Genomic DNA, 25,747 nt, shown 5'->3' with positions numbered 1-25,747 from the left:
AGTTCTTGGGGAACTGAGTGAAAGAGATATCGGGGAAACCCCAACACAAAGAAGCCAAGAACCTTGTTCCATATGTGAGAGTGTGTGTATATGTGTCTTTCACAGAAATGGTCGTGGGTCCTCACGGACCGGTTGTCCTGGTTCAGTGGCAAGATTGAAAATACGGTGGGGAAGGATTCAGTCACCTTCTGCATTCGGGTTTTCTGCTCTGGTTGAAGCTCTTCTCTCATTGGTACAGCTCGGGATACAGGGGTCACTGGTACTTGTGGGCCTAATTCAGGTGGATAGGGTGTTATTAGGAATCCTTCCTGGTCTCTCCAGGCTTTCAAAAGGTTAGTATTTTATACTTGCATTTCCTCCTTCTTCCCAGGCTGTCGGATTTTGTAGTCAGTAAGTCCCACCTTTCTTACCACCTCAAATGGTCCCTGCCACTGGGCCAGTAATTTTGACTCTGAACAAATAGCAGTATCTGGTCACTGGTCTACGTTCTTGTAGACCTATCACTTTGTTATAGGCCTTTTCTTGGTTTTGTTGGGCTTTCAATAAGTTTTCTTTTGCAAAGTCCTCGTAAGCCTTTCTCGTAACTGAAGTATGTATTGCATCACATTTATTGTCTCTCGTCCTTCTTCCTCCCATGCTTCTTGGAGGAAGTCTCAAATCCCCTGAGGCTGTCTCCCATATAACAGTTTGAATGAGGAGAATTCTGTGGATGCCTGCAGAACCTCTCTGACACCAAATAGCAATGATGGGAGTCACTGGTCCCAGTGACAAGGATCTGATTATACAAATTCCTTCATCATCTCTTTCAGCATCCGACTGAACCATTCAACTAATCCATCTGTCTGGGGGAGGAGGGGAAAACAGATGTTCTTAAAGAGTCTTAACCTTTAACAGAGCACACAGCTCTTTCATCAAGCATGACACAAAATTAGTTCCCTCATTGGTTAGGATCTCTTTCTGTACCCCGGTCAGGTCAACAGCTTCATAAGCTCGTCCATGATGCTTGCTACATTCGTAGAGAGGAGTGGGATGGCTTTGGGCTATTGGGTTGTGTAGTCCAGAACCACCTGGATATGCTGATACCCTGTTATGTTTTTCTCCAGCGTCCCCAGTAGGTCCATCACTATTCTTTCAAAAGGTACCCCCCACTGTAGGTAGCAAGTTGAGGAGAGTTTTTGGGGTCCTCTTGAGTCCTGCCAATTGACACTCGGGGTATGACATGCAGTAGTCCTTGATCTTTGTGTGCATTACTGGCCAATAGAACCTATTAATTACCTGTTCATAACCCCAAGTGCCCCCTGCATGGGATTAAGTGGGTGAGTCATAATAGAATCATAGAATATTAGGGTTGGAAGAGACCTCAGAAGATCATCTATTCCAATCCCCTGCTCAAAGCAGGACCAACACCAACTAAGTCATCCCAGCCAGAGCTTTGTCAAGCTGGGCCTAAAAAACCTCTAAGGATGGAGATTCCATCACCTCCCTAGGTAACCCATTCCAGTACTTCACCACCCTCCTAGTGAAATAGTGTTTCCTAATATCTAACCTAGACCTCCCCCACTGCAACTTGAGACCATTGCTTCTTGTTCTGTTATCTGCCACCACTGAGAACAGCCTAGCGCCATCCTCTTTGGAACCCCCCTTCAGGTAGTTGAAGGCTGCTATCAAATCCCCCCTCACTCTTCTCTTCTGCAGACTAAATAACCCCAGTTCCCTCAGCCTCTCCTTGTAAGTCATGTGCTCCAACCTCCTAATCATTTTCGTTGCCCTCCGCTGGACTCTCTCCAATTTGTCCACATCCTTTCTGTACTGGGGGGACCAAAACTGGACGCAATACTCCAGGTGTGGCCTCACCAGGGCTGAATAGAGGGGAATAATCACTTCCCTCAATCTTCTGGCAATGCTTCTACTAATACAGCCCAATATGCCATTAGCCTTCTTGACAACAAGGGCACACTGCTGACTCATATCCAGCTTCTTGTCCACTGTAATCCCCAGGTCTTTTTCTGCAGAACTGCTGCTTAGCCAGTCGGTCTCCAGCCTGTAGTGGTGCATGGGAATCTTCCTTCCTAAGTGCAGGACTCTGCACTTGTCCTTGTTGAACCTCATCAGATTTCTTTTGGCCCAATCCTCCACTTTGTCTAGGTCACTCTGGACCCTATCCCTACCCTCCAGCGTATCTACCTCTCCCCCCAGCTTAGTGTCATCTGCAAACTTGCTGAGGGTTCAATTCATCCCATCATCCAGATCATTAATAAAGATGTTGAACAAAACACTTCTCTTTGATATCTTCTTGGTACAAGGAACCGTATTTTTGTCTCTTTAGTTCAATGGTCCCTCTCCAGGCAATATAACTGTTCCCCACCTAAGTTCAAAGTGGGGCCATTGCTTTAGCAGCTGAGGGTCCACTATATCCTTAGCTATTGCCACTTGATCATAAGCTTGTCTTAGTGTCTGATCATCTCTCTGTTCCCTTATGAAAACTGCCTCTCTGATTAGGAGCTCTCCAATCAATGGGTGTGGGTTCTGAGTAGTCTTTGGGGAAAGGGCAGGGCCTCTCACCTGGTGGGAGGTCCCTTTCCTGGGGTCCTCTGTTTCATCCAATCACATCAGTTCCTTTGGCCTCCAGGAGCAGGGTGGTCCCCACAAGTAGGTGATTGTTCCACTCTTTTAGAATTTCCATAAGTATTTGCAGTCTCTGCCCAGGATTACAGGGTAGAAACTAGTCTTACGAAGAGGTTCCCCGTATATTTCTTTCAAAAAATCAGACTTGGTGGGGTGGGGTCATACATCTCCATGTACACGCTGGAGAAAGACAGTTTGTCCAGGGGAGCCCTCCTTGCTCACCAGCTGACCTCTGATCAAAGTCTGGCTGAACCCTAAGTCAACTAGCCCACGCTTCTCTACCCCCTTGACCTTCACTGGGACCATTATTTTAGATGGGCCTCATTTTTAGGCCCTAGTGTCAGCTGTCTAAGATTGTCCATAGTCTTATTCCATAAAGGGACAGTCGTAGCAGAAGTGACCTTGTTGCCCACATGGAAAAACGGCTTTCCCCAGTGGGGGCGGTTTAGAATTGAGAATAGAATAGAATAGAATAGAATATCAGGGTTGGAAGGGACCTCAGGAGGTCATCTAGTCCAACCCCCTGCTCAAAGCAGGACCAATCCCCAGACAGATTTTTGCCCCGATCCCTAAATGGCCCCTTCAAGGATTGAACTCACAACCCTGGGTTTTGCAGGCCAATGCTCAAACCACTGAGCGGTTCGTCACCAGGGGGGAGTTTGGTCTTCAGAGTTGACACCTTCTGTGGGTTTAGATATTCTCCAGGTTTCCATTCCTGGTTGAGCCATGGTCCTGTGGCCTTGCTGTACTCTCTGGCCATTGGTAACACTATGTCCGAGCCACAGATCCAGTCAGGCCTGCCTCCTTATCTAGCCTATGCCTTGGGATGGGCTGGTTCCCTAATCCCAGCATAACTACTCCTCAGTGTCTCAGAAGGGGAGTAGTGGGGGCAAAAGTCATATCTGGCTTCAAGACTAAGCTTGATACGTTTATGGAGGGGATGGTATGATGGGATAGCCTAATTTTGGCAATTAATTGATCTTTGATTATTAGCAGGTAAATATGCCCAATGGTCTGTGACCGGATGTTAGATGGGGTGGGATCTGAGTTACTATGGAGAATTCTTTCCTAGGTGCTGGCTGGTGAGTCTTGCCCACATGCTCAGGGTTTAACTGATTGCCATATTTGGGGTCGGGAAGGAATTTTCCTCCAGGGCAGATTGGCAGAGGCCCTGGAGGTTTTTTGCCTTCCTCTGCACCGTGGGGCACGGGGCACGGGTCACTTGCTGGAGGATTCTCTGCACCTTGAGGTCTTTAAACCACAATTTGAGGACTTCAATAACTCAGGCATAGGTTAGGGATTTGTTACAGGAGTGGGTGGGTGAGATTCTGTGGCCCGCATTGTGCAGGAGGTCAGACTAGATGATCATAATGGTCCCTTCTGACCTTAAAGTCTATGAGTCTATGAGAAGTGGGTCTGGTGGCAACTATTTAATTGTCCATTAAATTTCAACTTTGGCCAAAGTCTCAGATTAACGCTTCAACCCCGAGTCATTCCCCCCAGCTGGGAGGATCTGCGTAAACTGTTCTATTGCCACCCACGCTGGCACCTATATCCCAGCTCATGTCTCAGGTTGGAGTGAGCAGCAGCTGTGTTCCTTGAGTTTCTGGGCTACCACTTGGAGCCAGTCCCCTGATGAATATTTCTCTCAGTGGGAATGACTATGTGTAACGGGGTTCACTCACCACTGTGGTGCCTCCTGTTGGCTGTCTTGGGAATTAGCTCTGCGTGTTAGTGTGCCCTCTTCAGGTGGTCCCTCACTGCTGTCTCTCCTGCTCTAGGACCAACATCTCTCCAAGGACTGCATCATCCTTTTCAGCAACATAGCCCTCCGGCCATGCCACACACTGTGCTCCTCCCTTCTGGGGAACCTGCATTCCACTATTTGGCCACTTCCCTTAGTGACTACTGCAGTGTTTGGCCACTTCCTTGTGGCCCCAGCATCCTCTTTGCCCTTGCCTCAGGTCCTCAGCCTGCAAAACCCGAGGAGCCAGCCAGGAGCTGTCTCCCACTTCCCTGGTTCCTGCTAGCAGCACTGCTCTGTCCAGGGTGCGGCCAGTTCTCTCATCCCTCCAGAGCCACAGTCCTTCCTCCCTGGGCTCCCAGCAGAGAACTGCCTTCCTCTGCCCTGCAGCTCCCTTTTTATATGGAGCTACTTCTCTCTCTCTTCTCTCCCTCCCTTTAACAGCGCCTGCCCATGTTCTCCACCACCAGTTGTAAACGGAACACTCAGCACCAGTGCTGCCTAGTGGTCAGGCAGGGGTGCAGCAGGTTGTCCTCCTCCCTGATGCCCCCCTTTTCAATTACAATTCTGTCTTTTGGGGTTTGTCCCTTCTTTTGTGGCTCAGCCCCACTGGCTGGGTTATATGTTCCAGGCCATCCATTTTGGGATATCCCAAAAGAAAGTCCAATCACAGAGAATTCTTTCAGCACCCAGAGGGCTTCAGGGCTTTCACCAGAGTTCAGGAACTGTGAGTCTGGCCCTTGAACAGTCAGGGTCTTGCCTAGATGGATTCTCCACCCAGGTAAAGGCTCCTATTGTTGTCACGTCTTGTGGAGTTTGTAGGGGAGCCTGAGCCCATCCTTTCCACCAGGCTCTGATCCAGAGCCTAACGATAGGCAGCTAAATTCTGCACCTTGGGGGGCTAAGCAGTTGCCTGCCAGGATCACTTTCTACCTAAGTCCCCTTTTCCCCCACAGGGTAAATTAAAGAATCACAAATAAAGTTTCTGACCTTCACAATCAATCACCAGTCTCTCCTTTGCATGCTTTATCAGGTCTGTGTTGCAGGTCTCAGGCAATGAGATCTTCTGGGCTGTATTTCCCCAGAGCTCAGAGCAGAGGGTCTGTTCCCTTCCATTGCCTGCCTCCTCTCAGCAGCTCTGCTTCCCATTTTAATCTCCACCTCCAGCTAGCGCAGGCTTTGCAGATGGGGCAGGGCAGGGCCACCTGGGCCCAGAAGTACTCTTTAACCCCTTGTTGTCCAGTGTGGGGTTTGTACCATCACAGGCAGATGCTCAACATGGAAAATTTTAACCCAAGTAGTTAAAGTTTTGCAAGGTATAAGTAACTGAAAACAGGATCCTATAATGGAAAGTGTCAGGCAACGTGAATAATAGGCAGTGCTACCTGCACTACCTCTAATTCCCCTTAGGAAAACACCATCAACATCAAACTAGTTTCTGTAATTTATTTAAATAATCTTTTACCACATTGCTCTGGCTGGCAAGGAGAATGAAGTGAGGAGCATTTTCATGCTGTCAAATGTATGAATATCTGATAAGTTTATCGATAATTCTGGATTTTCTGGGTACTATTTGTTGTTTCTAATAATTACCCAATGTTCTAGTGAGGCACTTTATCCTTAAATCACTGATATATACTCTCACCTTTAACTGCAGCTTAATAACATTCTTTTTTGGAAATTGTTATCACTGAGACTCTCAGATCTTTCAGAGCATTAGTCTCCTCTTAATGCATAGGAATTTATGCTGTTCCATGGTGAAATTCTTATGAAGTTATAGAAGAAGGATTTCTAGTGAGGGAATCTGTTAGGGACTGATTCTGTTCCCTTTATTTGCAATGAATATGTCTCACTCCACAAGTAACCCCACTGAAATCTGTGGCACTGCACATGAAATAAGGTACTGCTCATTGTGACATGGAGGTTGGCAGAACTGGCCCCTTAATGAGAAGCCTGGTTGCAGTTGCTGACAAGATTTCAAAGGGCTAGACTGTGGCCAGCACCTACATGGACACAAAGTGGTGAAGTCAGGATTAAGAGAACTCTCCTTTGCACAATCCAGTCACCCACCAAGCAGAAGGGCTGTTCCCCTCTAGGAACTGTTCTTCCAAAAGTGTGTGGGAGAAATGTGGTGGTGATGTCAGAGGCATAGTTCCGCTGGCTGGCTGTGCTGAGGAGAGTATGCTGCATGCCTCACAAGGGGAGTTTCAGATTATTTCCCCATGCAAGAGGCGCACTCAGTGACGCTACCTGCCTCTTTGAGCCATAATGCTCCCTGGTGCTTACCCTGGGGCAGTGCAGCTCTGTACCTCTCACAATGTAAGGCTGTGGTTGGCTAAAAGCCACAATTTAGCCCAAAAGAATTTAGTCCTACCATGGATTAGGCCACATATATAATAGGCTAATAAAGGATGGATTTGGTTGTTTCTCAGACAAAAAATATGTTTTTCCTTCTCCCTTGTCACTAAGAAATCACAGAAGCAGCAGCAATGGTGGGTTTTGGGGTTGTGGGTTTTTTAAAGTTTTCATGATGTCACTTTGTCTCTCCCCTGCCTCCATTCCCACCCAAACTGCAGAACTCAACCTGGAAGGGAATTATCTGCATCGCCTGCCTGAAGAGATGAGAACCCTGTTACATCTGAAGGTCATCAACCTGTCCAGGAACAAGTTTCGACACTTTCCTGAGCAGTTGACTACCTTGAAGGCTCTTGAAACCATCAACCTTGAAGAGAATGAGATTACAGGTAACCTAACAGGAGAGTGTGTGAGAATCAAGTGCCTTTATGTTAGATAACAATAAACTAGCTGACAGCTCATGGACAGCATTTTGTTTTGTAATAGTTTTCCTCGTGTTTTTTATTAAGAGAGTTTGAATCAGAACAGGATTTTGTTTCTTAAATAATTATCTGCTACCTACTCCAGCAGTTTGTCTGGCATCAAGTCACAGGTCTCATTTTGTTTCATCATAATCATCTCCAAAGCAACCAAATGTCACGCCACATACAGAGGATTATGGGCCAAATACAGACACAGTAAAAGCACATGCATCTATTGAAATTAGACACGGAGCTGTCCCGGCTTATATTATGTTTGAGCTAGTTAAGGTAACTGGCTCTATGCGTAAGCAACAGAAGCAGATGAAAGCTTAATAACAAAGATCTGATTTACTGGCAGAGGACTTTGTGATAAATGACAAAGATATTACTACAACTCACAGCGACTCCTTTTAAAGCTGGACAGTTCAACTGAATGGAATGGTATAACTTAGAGTTATCAGTTTAATACTATTCTGTTTCATATTTATTGTGTGTACCAGCACTTCTACGTCTAAAGGCTTTCAGCATTAAAGAGTTCATAGTAGGCCAAAATTTGATGTACCATTTTTGTTTTCTTTGTAGCAATGGTTCTCAACATTTTCCCTACTGCATGATCCCATGCTACATCAGAAAAAAATGTTGGGACACCTTCTCCAGCTACAGAGAAAAGGAGGGTGTAGAAGGCAATGGAAACTACTGACTTTCAAGTTGCTTAAGAAACGTCCTATTTTTTTAAGTGTTAACGTAAGGGTGGTTGAACAAGCTGTTAAATTTATTAAAATAAATCAGCATTGTGGAATGTACCTTACAACAGCTTTGACAGTCTGATTTCCAGTACTATCAAACGGCAAAGTAATTTTTCCCCTCAAACTGCCTATCCTGCTGGGAAATATCATTTAATGGCAGTCCTCACATAACTCTTGTATGTACATAATTCAGCCTAGAACATTTCTCTTTTCACTTAACAACCTTTTCCTTTTTTGCCAAATCCTTCTTTGTTTCACCTGCATTTCTCACCTCCTTCCACAAGTGGCTCCACTGAGATTTTTAGGTTTAGATTTTCAAAGCCACTTAAGGGACCACGGATAGCCAATTCCTAATTGGTATCCAAATCCCCTAGGCAGCTTTGAAAAACTTCATCTTAATGTCTTTCCTCCCTTTTCGTTTTGCCACAGTGTTCTGAAGATTTCCATATTTTCTGTCAGCCCTGGAATGGGGAGATAGGATTTTCTCCCTCACTGCCCCTTTTGACAAGGAGTGACTTTGATGAGTTCTGGAGCAAGCCACTGCTGGCCCCTCTGTTGGAGTGAAAGTTGCTATAACTTGAGGTCTTCGAGGTAGAATAAAATGGGGGAACTGATGGCTCTGTGAGCCCTCCAGAGAATGACTGAACTCCCTCTACGAAGTGTCTGGTGATGCTCTGCATTAAAGGGCATTATGTAAGAGCAGATTCTGTTATATACTGTCTCTCTGACTCATCACAGCACGTAATTAATTAACCAAGTAGACAAGGTGCATGAGGTAGTATCTTCTATTGGACCAATTTCTGCTGGTGAGAGAGACAAGCGTTCAAGCTTACAGAGAGCTCTTCTTCAGGTCAAATTAACTAGGTGGCATTTGTAACTGATTAAAAACACTTGTAGCCCTGAGGAGTGGTCCTGTGCTCCACACTTCACCTATCAAAGAGCTATAACTTCAAGGATCTTCTGCTGAAGTAAATTACCCCAGTTACATGTTGCTAAATGAATCTGTGCCCTTTAAACATGCCAGACTTCATTTTCACATATGCGCAGTCTCCCAGCTTCAATGCCTTTTTGTGCTCAATTGTGCTAAATGTTCTCCAATTACAATCTCTGCAGCCAGATAAGGAGAAGCATTGAGAAGCTCCAATTGTCCTATCATCTCTGGGTCTAATAAGAATGTGGAGTCTCTGGGAAGAGGAACAGGGAGCAACTCAGTTTAGTGACCTCTCAGCAGTGCAGCTAATCATGTGATGTGCAGTTTCTTAAAGCTTTTCTTTCTTTCTGACAAGCCCTAGCATCCTGTGATAACTCACTATATTAGATGAACATCCAACCTGGCCAGGGAGCCAGTAAGTTCAGTCGTTTTCAGACAATCGGCTTTTTCTGCCTTGAAAGCCTCACAAGTAAGCAGCCTAGGTAGGGTACCTTACAATAAGTGCAAGGGATGCTAGAAACCTGCCATTTCACTGATCCTGTCTGTAACAAAATTAATCAGTAGGTTTCTGTTAGGACATGTGCTCTATGCAAGGCAGTTAAGATGGATAGCGAAAATTACAGTTTATGCTTTGTTTCCCCCCATGTTTTGCACATGGTTTATTTTAATTGGATTTTAGCTTTGACCCAATAAAATCCTTTTCTGGTCGCTCTGGTAAGGTAGCACAGAGCAAGAGAGACTGGGTAAAAAATAATACCCTTTTCATTTGATCACACTAGACAAAACCTCTCTGGGAAAGAAGGATCAATTGTACACTATAAGGCATTGATAATTGGCCCAGTTAGAGTATTTAGGCTGCTGGCCAGACAGTAAGCCAATTAAAAGCTTGCCCTGATACACAAATAGCTGCTAAAGAGAAGCATGTTTTGAAAGGGGATGGTGGGAGACAATGTCTGAAATTGCTTATAAGAAAGGAAGGCAAGAGAATAACTCCTTCCTCCTCCTCTTCCTACCAATTATAGGAGGGAAAAAGATCATTGCAGAGGTTTTTTTCCTTGTTGCTTGTTTGACTCAGATTCAGAGTGTGATAATGGTGCCAAGTTCTGAATCCCTTCAGAGTTATTTTCCACACTTCTCACATCAGAAATTCATTTTTTCATGTGAGCTTTCTTATATGCACGTACTCTGCTGCAATAATACAAGAAGAAATAGCAGAAGTCTATTTTTTTAAAGAAAATTGTATATGGTTTGAGTAATGTTTTTGGCAGTACGAGATTAAACTGCAAAAAAGAGAACCCTGTTGTGTGAAAACACAATTTAAAAGAAGGTTGGAAACCTATTCTACTTTAACTAATAGTTCTGGTTTTTTTCACTATGCTTTAAGTTAGCTGGCACACCAGAAAACTAAGGGTTTGCGTAGAGGGGAAGGTTTTGTTGTTTTTTCATATTAAACTGCCTTGTGTCCAAATGATACAATTTTTTTTTTTAATTATCTGGTGACTGTCTGTGAATTGGATAGTCTGCTATGAAAGCGGATTAAATCCATTTTGAGCTGAGTTAGTCTAGAAAAAAGCTTTGCGAGGATGCATTTGTATTTCAGATTAACTTTTTCACTTCTGGCAGTCCTCTGACTGCTATCTCACACCCCGTTGACTCACAGCTGGATTGACCTGTCTGTTTACCTGTATGCCTTCTGTTGCTCTGGGGCCCTATTGACTGGATATTATCTCCCCATTTAAATGCTGGGCATGCACCTAGGTATCCCGCATTTGTGAGTACATGTTCCTGGAGTCAGATATCCTTCTCAGCATTATAACAGCCATGTCTCGTGTTTCTGCATGGAGCCATGCAGAGATCTTGAATCCCCTTGAGATCTGGGAAGAGGAGACCAGGGCCGGCTCCAGTGTTTTTGCCGCCCCAAGCGGTGGGGGGGGGGGGGGGGGAGGAGGGAGAAAAAGCCCTTCGTTCTTTGGCGGCAATTCGGCGGCAGGTCCTTCCCTCTGAGAGGGACAGAGGGACCCGCCGCCAAAGAGCCAGACGTGCCGCCCCTTTCCATTGGCCGCCCCGAGCACCTGCTTCCTGCGCTGGTGCCTGGAGCTGGCCCTGGAGGAGACAGTCCAATCCTGCCTTAAAAGCACCCACTAGAATGCCAAGATATAACAGGGTATATCAATGCTGCTGACAGAGATGGGTCACTCCTCGGACAAGTTGCAGTGGTGCAGCAAAGGAAAGGTGCTCTGGCAGAATTATAAAAAAAACAAGGACAGCACCAAGACCACTGGCAACACTGCAAGTTCCTGCCCCTACTATTGTGAGCTGGACTGGATTATGGCCAAGGAGGCTACTACCAAACCCAAGTGTTTCCTGGAGAGCATCGATGGCACCCAAGAGATCGTGGCCCTTGAGCCCCAACAGGATTCAAGGATGGAGGAGATTCCCAGAAAGTCTGGATGTCTTCCCTATGCAAGAGCCTGAGGAGGAGAGAATGTTGGGGGTTGGTCCCAGAACCCAGGCAAACACCCAGCATGAGAATGCTGGGGAGAAGACCTCTCCTGCCAGTATTACATGCTTTGCTGCAGTACAACTGCATAGGGGAGTAGAAACAACTTTTGTTCTGGGGACCCCAAGGCCACTGTCGACTTGGACAGATGTGAGCTGGGAGCCTTTCTGAGCCTGCTTGGCTTTTATTTCTCCATGCCCACCCTGCCACATGCTCAAAATGGTTCCCACTGCAGAGAATTTAATCTTCACTGATGTTATTTCTCTGAAATATGAAATCCCACAGGTATCAGCCAAACTGCCACCCCCACACCCAATTTCCGGTACTGCTTATCATTCTTTCTCTCTCTCTCTCTCTCCCCTGGATGACCAATGCTCCCCGCTCCCTCCCCCATCCAGTCCCATCCCATCCCATCCCATCCACACTCAAGCTAGCAGCACCATAGGGGTTAAAAATCAAATACATTGTAGTGCAGGCATGTTTATTGAAACAGCAGCTACTGACAGAGAAAAGGCAATACAAATATTTTGCTTCACAGTTTAAGCAATTCCCTGAGCTGTTGGCTACCTTAGCATTTAGAAAGTATATTTCCCAAAGTGAGACATTTCAAAATGCATCATGATTATAAAGCGTTTATGGATATTTTCAGTCAGACTCTCAGGGCTTGTCTACACTTGAAACGCTACAGCAGCACAGCTGTTTCAATATGGATTTCAATATAGATGGTCACTACAGCAATGTGAGGGATTCTCCCATCGGCAGGGCCGGCTCCAGGCACCAGGCAACCAAGCACGTGCTTGGGGCGGCCAATCTTGGGGTGGCGGGGGGCAGCGCGGCTCGGCGGGGGGGGGGTTCCGGCAGCGCGGCGCTCCGCGGGGGGTGTTTCGGCAGCGCGGCGCTCCGTGGGGGGTGTTTGGCGGCGCGGTGCTCCGCGGGGGGTGGGGATGGGGGCTTAAGCAGTGCGGTGCTCCGCGGGGGGTGGAGGTTTTCGGCGGCGCGGTGCTCGGCAGGGGTTTCGGCGGCGCGGCGCTCCACGGAGGGCGGGGGGTGTTCGGCAGCGCGGCGGAGGGCTGCGGCTGTTCGGCGGCGCTCGGCGGGGGGGTTTCGGCGGCGCAGCACTCGGTGGGGGGGTGTTTCGGCGGGGCGGGGCGGCGCTGGGGGGGGTGTTACGGCGGGGGCGGCGCTTTTTTTTGCTGCTTGGGGCGGCAAAAAAGTTAGAGCCGGCCCTGCCCATCGGCGTAGTTAGATCAATGGAAGAATGCTGCCATCGACCTAGAGCAGTCTACGCTGGGGTTAGGGCGACTTAACTGCATCACTCAGTGGTGTGGATTTTTCACACCCTTTAGCCACATAGCTGGGTCAATCTAACTTTTGAGTGTTGGCCTGGCCTCAGCATTGTTAACCTCTTGGGTTCACAACAATCCCTGCAGAAATCTATTTATTTTGCAGTGCACTTTGTGCTGATCTACAGATGTCATTAAAAAAAAGTAAGATAAAGGTATTGCTGCATTTAGGCACAAACGATGCAAGGCAGTGTAGCCTTCTTGGGGCCGTGTGTATAAACAGGGTAGTCCTTCCACTCCTACAGACTGGTCTGGGGGGACCATTCTGGTGAATAGCAGCACTGCATATCTTGCTGGTCTGCCCATTGGCTTTCTCTGCCTTTTGGCAACATGCCTCAGGGGTAACATCCTCCAAAGTACAGATGGTCTTCAGAGGTGCATGTGCAATTATGAACCTGACCCCTGCCACCTCTGCCGACCTTATCCACCCACTCTCCCCAGGGCCCCAGCCCACTACTGGCTTGCACAGGTGCACATGCCATTACTAACTAACCCCCTGCTTCTCTCAGCCCCACTACCTTCCTAGTCCACCACCAACCATGGATTGGTACAGGGGTTCTATACAAAGTGGAAGTAAGGTGGAAAACATCTTATCTCCAAGCTTAGGTACCTCATGTCTGCAGTCCAGAAGAGGGATAAGAAGACAGATGGAGGGAAGGTCTCCTTAATGAAGGAGAAGAACAGAGAATTGACAAGGAAGAGCTTGGAAAAGGATAGGGGTATGAAGAAACAGATGCTGGAGTTGATGCAGAATAATCATATTATGGTTGATGCATCGGGTACCGTAGGCTGGGAACTGGTCTGACACTGGGACAATTGTGGGATTACACCCCAGAAAAGGTAAAGGCATACATGAGACCCAACATCTGAAGAGGGGAACTCAGAGAGGCTAGAAGAGGGGACAGAGGTGCAGCTAGTGCAGCAATCGTGACACCCTCCTCCGCCCTCCCAACTATCCTCTTTCCCCCATTGCTTGTTACACTCATGTGTTGCATCTTGTTTCAAACTAGATTATAAACTCTTCAGAGCAGGGATTTGTGTCTTCCTGTGTTTTGCACAGTGCATAGCAAAATGAGCCCGTTCTGGGTCTTAGGGTGTGAATGCACCACAAAAAGTTAATGGCTAAGTGTTTGTACAGCACTTAGAACACGTAAAGTATATGTTATTGTGTGATATGGGCAAACATCCACCAGGGAATGGGTTGAAAGCTTGGACTTTGTTTCAGTGTAAACCTAAAATAGATACAAATGCAGATCATACCAAACTGAAAGGGTTACACATTACCCTGCAGCAGCTGTCACCGAGACTCCTTAAAAAAATTATAATGTGTCTTCCTGTCCAAATGTCATTACATTTCAGACTTAAGACTAATCCATAGTTAAGTAGAAAGAGTTTGTGTATAGCTATACTGGCAAACAATCCTAGTGGAGATCCAGCTTATACCAGCAAACAAGTTCCCTAAACAAAATAAGCTGTAGCAGCAAAAGGATTTTTCTGACATTAGGGCCTTTGCTGCCATAGCTATGTTGGTTAGATGTATGTTTTTTTCATACTCTGAACCGACATAGCTATGCTGGCAAAACTTTAAAGTGTAGACCAGATCTGAGCAAAAAAATTATACCAGCAAAAGCACTTTTATGCCAGTTTAACTTCATCTGTGGTAGGGCTTTTGCTGGTATATAAACATCATAACAAAATCAGACCCTGACCAACATTGCTATACCAGCAAAAGTTTCTAGTGTTAACCTGGGGCTCTACTGTCTAGATGAGATGGAGTACTCAGCAATGGGGGAGAAATCTTTATAGGTTGAATGAAGGAGTGAGTCTACCACTTTTCTCAGTGTAGAATATGGACCTATTCATGTTTCCAGTTAAATTTAACTAGTGGTGCACCCTGTACTCTAAGAATATTTGAGCCCCTTCTGCTGCTGCAAAGAATTACCGCTGACAGCAGCATAGTTGTGAAACACGTCAAACATAGATCAAAGGACATAAGAACCCTTAGCTTTTCATTCCTTGCTTTGTTGGTTTGGTATTTGTTTTTCAAACACTTGGAAGGGTCTTTTGTAATTAGCTAATCCATACAAATGCAGAAGGTGGGAGAGATGTGAAAGTGCCTTTGATTCATGGAGTTGAGTGAATCAGCTGCCTATATAATGCATGGTTAAACCCTACAGTGATTTGCAGAAGTGCATCAAGCCAAAGCTTCATCACTTGACAGGTCTTGCTTTCTCTGGGGTCTTGGCATTCTTTTAATCTGAAAGAAATTTCAGGAACACAAGGAATGTTTCTTAGATAAAATATTTTGCTTCTTTTCGTTTCATATAGTGTCAGGTTCCTTCCTTTTTCAAATTCCCTGGATTTTGAGTTAAAATGGAATTGGAAACATTCTTTAGTGTTAGTAAAAAACACATTGCTTATTATCTGGTGATACTTGCATAGATTAAGTCTACATAGTTCAAAAAAAGTCCACACCAGACCATGATGAGGGATTGGTTAGTACTGACTTGGAGAGAAAGAAACCACCCTACTGAATCACCCATTCCACTTCCTACAGCTTGTCTCCAGAGTTCTCCAACCCAAGCAGTGATCCTGCTTAAGACAAATATTGATCCTGCCTAGGGTGACCAGATGTCCTGATTTTATATGGACAGTCCCGATTTTTGGATCTTTTTCTTATATAGGCTCCTATTACCTCCCACCCCTGTCCTGATTTTTCACATTTACTGTCTGGTCAACCTAATCCTGCCCTTCCCCCATCCAGGGAAGAGAAAACATTCAAACTGGCATTCAAGCTGGTCATTAAATTGCCAAGCCTTCATGTTCTGCCTCTTGTCAATGGACACTGGCAGGACACTAGCCCACCAAAATAACTGTGATCAGCCTTACTCTGTTTTGAAACAGAGGCACATGCATACATGTAATGATTTACTCCCACTCTCCTGCTCTCTGGAATGCTGCAAACAGGATTTTCATAAATCTGGGTATACTGCCTCCTGATCACAAATCACAGGACAGATTGCTACTGTTGGGAAAAAGCTGGTTTGAGTGGAGTGACTCCTAATTTAAACCAGCAGAACCTGGCCCTTTATTTGTCTGAACAAATGGAAAAATAAAAGACTTGATTCTGCTCTCACTTGCACTGGTGTAAATCAGAATTAGGAGTCACTTCATGAAGTTAAACTGGTGTCATTTTGGTGTAGGTGAGAGGAGTCAAGCCAGTGATGGCAAAAGGACAGATTTGTATGAAATAGTATCATTGGTGTTACTTTGAAATAATGATCACTGAACATTGCTACTTCCCTTGTGTATATTCTGAACCACAGACGGAATAAAGACTGTGCATCCAACTTACACTTACTGTGAATGACAAAATTCAATTGCACTTGAATATTTTTGCTTGTCATACAACAAATGTTGGACTTGAGAAAATGAAAGGAGAAAAAATAGGATTATACTAGTCTGTGGTGTGACAAAGTCAGGCTGGACGGCTGCAAGAGGGTGGTCCTATTGGGTTCTGGGAAGTGGGCAGGCTTGTGCCCGCCCGCAGCTAAAGGCTCCTCCCCCAGCCTAAGTGGAGGAGCTACTGAGCCTGGAACTCAAATAAGTATGAGGGACAACAAAAAAGAAAACAAGGACAGGTGTGAAGGTCAAAGGGTCAAAAGTAGGGAACCTGAAGGAGACACTGAGCAGAGAACCCCAGATAGCACCCACTGCTCCTCAAATGGTGTGTTAGCCCTAGAATGGTAAAGGCCCCTTTTTCCTACAGGCTGAGAAGGGTTTAGCTCAGGTCAATTAGGGACACCTGAGTCCAATTAAGGGCTGCCTGAGACCTTTTAAAACCCCTCTTTTGGTCCTTTTGAGCACGAGACGTGGGTGGGCACTAGCTTGCCCACTGCTAAAAGCCCCTCCCCCAGCCTAGGGAGGAGCTACTGAACCCAGAACCCAACCAAGTTGGGGGGACAACAAAGGCAATAATGGGAACAGGTGTGGGGGTCAAAGGGCCAAAACTAGGGAACCTGAAGGGGACATTGAGCAGAGAACCCCGGACAGCCCCCACTGCTCCTCAAATGGTGTGTTAGCCCTAGAATGGTAACGGCCATTTTGCCTACAAGCTGAGAAGGGTTTACCTCAGGTCAATTAGGGACACCTGAGTCCAATTAAGGGCTGACTGAGACCTTTTAAAACCCCTCCTCTGGGGGGTGGGAGGAGAAACAAGCTGCTGCATGGCTAGTGGCAGTAGGGAGATAGGCCTCTCCAGGATGAGAGGCTGCCCCCTCTCCTCATAGGGGAAACAACTAAAATTGAATGCCTGTTTAAAGGAAGGACTAATAGCCTGGGGCCAACAGCAGGACACCCCCTGCCCAGTGAGGGGGTATCCCCTTTTGTTTTTGTGTTTGTAAACTTGTTTCCTTTCTTCTTATGCTTGCACTGAGGCCTACCTTGAAAATACTGATATGTAAACACAGAGGGGAAAGAGAAACACTGTCTAGAAGGGGGCTGATTTACCCCAGGCCTCTCTACCACCAGAGGAGGAAGTGCTAAGTCCAGTGAGATGGAGGAGGTTCATTACAACGCATAGATACAAGCTTAATACTTGGCAATTTAATGAGAGGGCAGCCAGCAGATGCAAACAGACAAAGGGAGGGAGCGAGGGGAAAGGATGAGGGCAATGGACTCAAGGAAATTGTTCTGATGCTAAATAGTTATGAAAGGAGAATCAGAACCATGTTTTTTTAACTCTTGAGAATATGGTCCTGATTTAGCAAACCACTTGGGCATGTGCTTAACTTTAAGTCAGTGAAACTAATCATATGCTTAAAATTAAGCATGTTTAAGTGCCTTGCCAAATCAGTGTGTGTTATCCTTTAAAACATAAAACAGTAATGTAAATAGGATGTCTAACTGTTAACCTAGAAGGAGATTGGAAATTGTTTGATTTTATTAGTGGTTTTTTTGTTTTTGCATTGTTTTGTAGAACTGGGTGATAAAAGTCTAATAAATCAGAGGTACCTTTTTATAAGGTGGATTATACTTTGTGACTGAGTCCCCAACTGCATGGAATAACATCTTATAAAGAAGATCTCTGAGACCTAGCCACTTTACTTTTGCCTGATGTTCAAGACATTCTGTTACAAAGAAGTAAATGGAGTGTTTCATTTGATGCTTTTTCTGACGTGTTGCTAACAGGTTTATATTTCCAATTTTGACAACTCATCTTCCAGTAGTACAGTAATCAAGAGTCCAGCATTGAGCATATTATCCAGGGTGCCAGCTAGTCAGATTTTTAGAAGAAAATGTCATGAGCAAATAAGTGCTGCCTGCTTGCAGACAGTGATAAAAGCCTTTTACATAAATAGGTCAGGAATTCAAGTTTCCATAGAAAAGCAGAACTTTCCAAGATTAGATTTGTTATTTATTATAATGACGGTACAAGGTTCCACACAAAAAGTCTCACTCTTATAGCAGACATTGAATGTATAGTCTATTTATAGCAACAGCAGGGCCACAGGGCATAGAGCGGTTGTGTCTGTCTGCAGATTCAGTGCTGCCTCAGTTCAGAACAACATCTTTGCAGCCATAAGGGTTAGAAATTTACTTTTTTTTTATTAAATAACCGTTTAAAATCTGCAGAAGCTACTAGAGAAGGGCTGGTATGGTTAAGAGGGCTTACTACAAGGGGGCTTAATCTGACCCCGATCCTTATGCTTCAGGATACAAACCAACTGTGATAGCCTAGAGTTAAGAAGAAACTTCTCAGATAGGGAGGTTATTATTTAATTGGCTGTCAGGGAGGCTTTATATTATTCTCTGAATCATCTAGTATCATCTGTTGGGGACAGAATAAATGGACTATTGATGTGATCAGTGTGGCAGTTCCCTCTGCTCTGCAAAAATAGAAACCTTCATACCAAGAGCTGTCATTCCAGCCCCTTTAACCAAGCATTTGTTTCAGTGTCATTACACATAATTAAGAAAGTGTTCATCACTCGACTTTGTAGCTAACTCCAAACTGTCACTGCATTTACTGACTGAATCGTTGCTCTGCCACTCAGGAAAAGCCTTTTATTTTTGCAGGGCACAAAATGAAGTGAACAGACTGATTCTGGCAGGTTATTTTCCTAGAGGATTAACCCAATGAAATGGATTCAGTGCAAAAATTAATAAAAGGAGGAATCTTACAGCATGTACTGGGCTGCAATGCCTCTTTAGGGTTTGTTGTTCAGAGGCTGCTTGGCTGGACTTCCTTTTAGGATATGCCTATGCAGCAACTAGACACTCGTGGCTGGCCTATGCCAGCCGACTTGGGCTCCTTAAGCTTGGGCTGCAGGGCTGTTTGATTGCTGTGTATACTTCCGGGCTCAAGCCTGAGCTCTGGAACTCTCCTATCTTGCAGTGTCCTAGAACCTGGGCTCCAGCCCGAGCCCGGAAGTCTACACAGCAATCAATCAGCCCCACAGCCCGGGCCCCGCAAGTTGAAGTCGACTGGCATGGGCCAGCCATGGTATCTAGTTGCTATGTAGACATACTCTTAGAGAGTAGGGCTTCGCTGCCCCAAGCTATGGCTTGAGCTGCCCTAGTTTCTATTTTGGTTCAAGTTCCTAAACGTGAAAGGTGGTTGTAGCTGTGGCAGTCCCATAATATTAGAGAGACAAGGTAGGTGAGTGAGGTAATATCTTTTATTGGACCAACTTCTGTTGGTGAGAGAGACAAGCTTTCAAGCTACAGAGAGCTCTTCCTCAGGTCTGGGAAAGGAAGAGCTCTGTGTAGCTCGAAAACTTGTCTCTCTCACCAACAGAAGTTGGCCCAGTAAAAGATATTCCATTACCTCACCCACCTTCTCTCTAAACATGGAAGGATCAGTCATCAGAAATAACGCCAACATTTATTGCCCTTTGGGTTTAGAGGCATATTCATTTGCTATTTGAAGACTTATTGTACTTTGAACATGATGAAACTGCCTCATTAATATAAATGGTTACGATACGAGTTGGCCATGAGGTGTGGGCTAGCTTTGCTTCACCTGTCTTGCCCTAGATTCTATATGGCATATGGTGTGGTATGGAGTACTACTGCATACTTCTACGGTCATTCCTCCATGATGTGTATTAACATTAATGTTAAGAAACCTCTGAAAAAGTGACAGTGATATTTTAGTCTCTTCAGTGTGCCTCTCTAAAAAACTATGAATATTCTATTGGGTAAACATGGACAAATGCAATCATTAGACTTGTAAAATCTTTCAAACAAAACTAAAAGGGGGGAGGGGAGAGACCACATGTCTTCACTGACATAACCAGATCTAGTAAAACAAATATTTAATGTTACGAAGTGAAGCACTAGGAATCATAACAAACTGAACAAAAGTGACAACCATCAAATTACATGCAGATAAAAGGGCAATTATTTTTCAGAGTGAATTTTTAAAGAATTAAGTCTGACATATCACAGAAGACATGAGTCACATGATGAGGTGAATATCAGGAGCAGTCAACATTTTTAGGTGTTTATCTGGGATCAACTGATAAGAGAACCTTATTTTCAAAGCTGTCAGTTAGGATCCATAATTGATTAGAAGTGTCAGGTATGTACCATAGTTGCCTGTAAAAGTCTGACACATTAGATAAAGCTTTGCTTTTAGTTACTAAAGCCGGGGAAGAATTTCTCTTCCAGATTTTTTTTCCTCTGTATTTTGGCGTTCTGGAGGAGCAGCACAGATGGGGAATATAGTAGTACCACATAGAAAAGCTGCTTCAAGTGGGGAATCTCGAAGACTTACTCCTGAGCTCTGACTTTCAAGGCTTATCTGTGACTTTGATGTACTGCTTTGAACATTAATAACTTCGTGCAGTGGAGCTTCATTCAGCAAGTACCTATTAAAAGATCAAACCTATTTCATCCTGCCCCCTTGGTATTATACTTTTTTTTTTTTCCCGAGGGCCCGTTAAAGAAACAAAGACAGCAGGGAAAGAGGGAAGTAATGTTCTCCACATGAGGGAATTTCTATGTGTAAATATATTGATAGGGTAAGTGTTGACTAATGTCATTGAAAGCAGCAAGTCAAATATCCATCTTCTTTTTAAAAATGCTAGAACATTAGATTACTCAGTGGAAAATGTCTTTCTATTTTGTTTCTTCTTTCAGGACTTACTGTATCCTATTGCGTTAATATGCAGTCCGGGAAGATGCTAGTAGATGATTCAGTCACTTCACTGAAAGGCAAAAAGTCTGTATTTAGACATGGATGTGGAACTCCCATTGTGATACCCAAGAACTGTATGTGTGTTTACTGTGGAGATGATTATAGGATTAAACTACTCTGCGGTTGCTGATCTTCCACTGCATTTGCTGTACTGTTTGTTCTATTAAGAAACAGTGGAAAACTGGGGTGCACTAGGTATGTTGATCTGAATGTCTAATAGTACCCAATACCTGGGCATACCTGGAATGTTCAGTAGCAATCAGGTAGTTAAAGAAAGGTCTAGTGCAGTTCAGTAACATCTAATCCCCTCTAGGCCAGTCTCTGTTTCTAAAACAAGAACTGTTTCTCAGTCCTCATTTTTCTACTATATCAACCTGTGCTCTCCACCCAAATTAATAATATGTCTAGGGCTTAATCAACATCCATTTAAGTGATTGAGAACCTGTTGATTGGATCTGCTGGATCAGGCCCATAGTAGGAGAAGGTTGAAAAGGGAGCTGTTAGAATGGAACTTGTATTGACCAAAGGAATGAGATGGGAAGCAGAAAAATGTAAGTAAGAGCAAAAACCTTTAAAAGTGAGAATCTGAAATCCTGAGAAGCCAGGGGAATAGCAGGCGACCTGGTGATGTTTTAATGCCACTGCTGTTCCTTAACACAAACATCACTCTGACTGCCTATGAAATGCCCCCACACTGAGCACATCATAAGAAACGCTAGTAGATTATTGGTAAGGATAAGATTTTTGTCACTGATTCTGTGACTGAGACCTCTGTGACATTTTCCACTTCAGCCCTGGGGTGGGGGCCCCACAGCTATCAGTCTTCCCCTGGTGGTCAGCTCCTCTTCCCTCTCTTCTCTCTCTCTTCCCCCTCCCCCCCCCCAATTATTTTTAGTAAAAGTCATGGGCTTCCATGAATGTTTTCTTGCCCACGACCTGTTCGTGACTTTTATTAAAAATAACAATGACAAATGTTTAACCTTAATTATTGGCATTTTCCTAGAAGTTAGAATAGTCCAAAAACTTGTCGTCTACAGGAGAAAGCGGTAGTCTCAGCAGGTCGGCCATGAAAAAGATGCCAGAGAGACAGTTGGAAATGCAAGACCAACAGAAAGGGGGAGATTGGGGTGGATGGATATATACGATAGCGAAACAGGCCTTTTGCAAGGTTTCATTGGTCATTTTTGCCTCAGTGGCAGAGAAACTCTTGGTGGTTTCAGCTACATGAACAATTGACCAGACTGTCGCAGGTGTGTTGGCTTCAGTACAAACACCCTCATGATGTGAACATACCGACCGCACAGGACATTGGAGTGGATGGGTAAAGGGTAAACTCAGTTCTTAAACTCTCTGAGAATTAACAGGAGTGCAGTTTTAATGAGGGTATTTGTGTGGTCATTTGTCTCCCAGAAAGGTAGAGCTGGACTGAGATCACCACATAGGCTGATTTATGACTGCTGACCTCCATTGTGCATAATAGAAGATACAAATAGTCTGCTGCCTCTTCCCCCCCCACACACACACCTCCGCAACCTGCTTAAATCAATAAGCACTTTTTAAAAAACAATATTAAAAGATTGTGTTTACTGAATTATAGTATAATTAATAGGAAATGAATAGGATTTCCACAGAAATAAAAATTTTATTAAAGTTAATGTCTAAAATTAAATATACACAAGTTAGGAGAGAAGGTACTGTACATCTGGGGTCCGGCTTGAGTTATGAGGGATTACAGGTATCAGTTACAAGGATCACGAGATGCATACATGTCACATAACCAGCATAGACCCAGATTGGAGTGCGGGGTTTTTTAAAGCGTCAGTGGATAAGTGGGCTCAGGTACGCCACCCATGGAATGTATAAAGCGTCCAAGTCAGTATCAGTGTAACGAATAAGTACATGGGTGGGTGCGTCCCTTGGTTCATCAGGGAAGGAAGTGGATTATTTCCCTGGTCAGTGGTCTTGATTACTCAACGTGGTATTGACGGTGTCCCGTGATGTGCTCCGTATAGATGTCTCTGGACCACCTGATGGTGTCGGACACCAGGAGCTGTCTTATGAGCGGGGTTTATACTGTGTTCTTGCTATAAAGACCTAAGCATCTATTAATTTGACCAGCTTGCTACCGTGTGCAGGGCACAGTGATGATAAATGTCCTGCTGAATCATGTGAGAGCTGTGTATAGAGTACCCATAAGTGACTGCCACTCATTGAGTAGGTGGGATCAGCGTCAGTGTGTGGTGTAGTGTGAGGAACAAATAAAAGAGACTATGGGCTTGACTCTTCTTTGACCTTCCCCTTGTGCAAAAAGAGTAAAAAATGCTACCAGATCAGACCTTTCCACCTGTTTTACACTCGTTCTGCATAGGTTTAAAGGAAGACGGGGGGTGCAAGGCAGGCAGTGAAGAATCGGACACTATGAGCTGCCCTGCTCACAGAGCACTCTGAGTCCCCATATAGAGGATGGGGAAGGGGCAGATATTTTAAGGTGTAATAGGAATGTGGAGGGAAAAGTTGTCTTGGAAAGAAGTGCCAGGAAATGCCTTGATCACTGTTCCCTCTAATTTTTCTCACGCATGTGCGGAATGAATTTTATGTGCACCAGTATGGAGGTGATGAGTGACACATCACCTCCATATTGGTGCACATAACAAAATTCAGGTGGTAGGGGTGGGGCTGAGGGGTTCGGAGTGTGGGAGGGGGCTCAGGGCTGGGGCAGAGGATTGGGGTGCGGGGGGTGAGGACTCTGGCTGGGGGGGTGGGCTGGGGGGTGGGGCTGAGGATGAGGGGCTTGGGCAGAGGGTTGGGGTGAGGGTGAGGGCTCTGGCTGGGGGTTTGGGCTCTGGGCTTGGGCTGGAGGTGAGGGGTTTGGGGTGCAGGCTGCCCCAGGGCTACAGCAGGGAGAGAGGACTCTCCCCAGCTTGCTGTCCCTGCAGCAGCTCTGGGGCCAGGGCCGGGGCTGCAGGACAAGTGCCTCTCCCCCGACTGCGACAGGACTGGAACTGGGTTGGGGCCAGGGGATGGGCACCTCTCCCCCGGCTAGGCTGGGTTGGGGCCGGGGGAAGGGATGTCTCTTCCCCCCAGCAGGGGCTGGGTTGGGGAAGGGGTGCCTCTCCCCCCGGCTGCGGCAGGGGCTGGGTTGGGGCCGGGGGAAGGGGTGCCTTTCCCTCCCACAGTCCTGAGTGCCTGTGTGGCTTAGAAGGAATTTAAGACTTCATCAGAGTAAATCTTAGTGTGTTCTGAGATCATGTAGGTATGATGTTTTTTCATCACTCCACCTGTTCCTCGCTGTGGAGAATATAGCAGTAGATGAGGTGCAAGTGTACCTTTCTTGTGGTTAAAAAAACAACACATAGCAAAAGGAGGCCCTTGATGTGGTGTTTTACATGTACTGAAAGTGTAATACAGTTCATTCTAGCTCTGAAAAAGCCTTTGTAGTTTTGTGCTGATCATCTTTCCTGCTAACAAGTCATTTATTAGCAATTCCTAATTAAAGACTATAGTTGCAGTCCCATTCAGCTAAATGGATATTAAGCAATGCAAGGCTGTAATTTTCTCTAATTCTTCCCATAATTGCTTTGGCATAGTAGCTCTTACACTACACATGAATATTATACATGAAACATATTGTGAGTGTAGGAAGGCCTGGACCTATAGTTCAAAAAAAGTCTACGGAGTAAAGGGGCAGAAAAGCAAGTGCAAGCTATGCAGAAAAACCTCTTATTTCTTATTGGTAATAACTTTGAGATTAATCCTATCCTGAGGTACAGGGTGGAATTAGGAGACCAGAAGGTTTTTCAGATCGCTACAAAAGACAACGAATGGCAAAAGCCAAGAAATTAATTCACAATGAAGCAGTCAATAACTCTGCAAGACAACATTGTCTCCCTCTGAGAGCTGTTACTTGCTTCTGAGCTCTACTCTCTAGAAGGGGCAGCAATAGACAGGACTTGAAGCTTGCAATAACTGAGAACTTGCAAGCTCTCATTCCTCCACCTTCAGAAATTTGTATTAATTGGGATTCTTTAATTAAGTTCCTTTCTATTGCGAACTCTACCCATACCTATTAAACACTGCCATGGTTAAAGCAGATTGGTATTCAGAATACTGACCACAAAAGTGGCACCAACTTTCCACCCAATATTTACTACTGTCTGTGCTGCAGAGCCCCATCTAGGCATGGAAAAGCAAAAGTGCATTCTCTTTCGCCTTGTATTCCTCATCAGCTATCCTAATAACTATAATTCAGGTACCTGTATTATTGGTGGTGATGTTCAAAAGCAGAAGGAATGTGATTTGATTGTCATACACCAGACTAAACTTCCAGTGCCAGCTGCAGTTAGAAAAATAGTTTCTTTTTCCATTGTAAACTGAGAACTCTTGATTCTGGAAGTGACTGAGGGAGAACCAAGATATCATTTCATAGGCACCTTCATGCCTATAAACCCACTTTCAGAGCCTGCCTGAATTGCTATTATAAACTATTATCAAACTCCATAAAAATAACTCCACGGTAGAAATTCATGCCAAACTATTACCTTGTGCATGAGGTTTCAAACGTGGGTATCTAAGATGCAAAGATACCTTGGTGATAAATATGGTATAAAAACCTGGCTAGCTAGATTGGTAAGATTTGAGTGAATATTCTCTTACTCATTCTCAGGAAGATTATTTGGCCAGTTTAAAGGCTGTAGGAGTGACAGTTTTGTTTTGTTTTTTAACAGTGTGACAACACTGCAAAAAAACAAAAATAGCCAATTATTGGAAGACATAGGCTGGACACATCCAGATCTAAAATTTAGTAATGTTCAGATCCTGAGTTTTAACTTGAACCCATCT

The 25,747-nt window shown here is 44.9% G+C and overlaps 1 protein-coding gene across 1 annotated transcript in view; it reads left to right on the top strand.

Annotated features, from left to right (window-relative positions):
• LRRC20 (leucine rich repeat containing 20) overlaps positions 1–25,747 on the top strand; it is a 167,480-nt gene that overhangs the window by 88,171 nt on the left and 53,562 nt on the right. The window contains exon 3 of the mRNA XM_065408505.1: positions 6,946–7,113. Within this exon, the coding sequence (XP_065264577.1) occupies positions 6,946–7,113 (168 nt within the window). The remainder of the gene's footprint in view (positions 1–6,945; positions 7,114–25,747) is intronic.

This window comes from Emys orbicularis, chromosome 7 (genome assembly GCF_028017835.1).
Source record: "Emys orbicularis isolate rEmyOrb1 chromosome 7, rEmyOrb1.hap1, whole genome shotgun sequence".
Lineage (NCBI taxonomy): Eukaryota > Metazoa > Chordata > Testudines > Emydidae > Emys > Emys orbicularis.
This window is presented reverse-complemented; position numbering and strand designations above follow the sequence as displayed.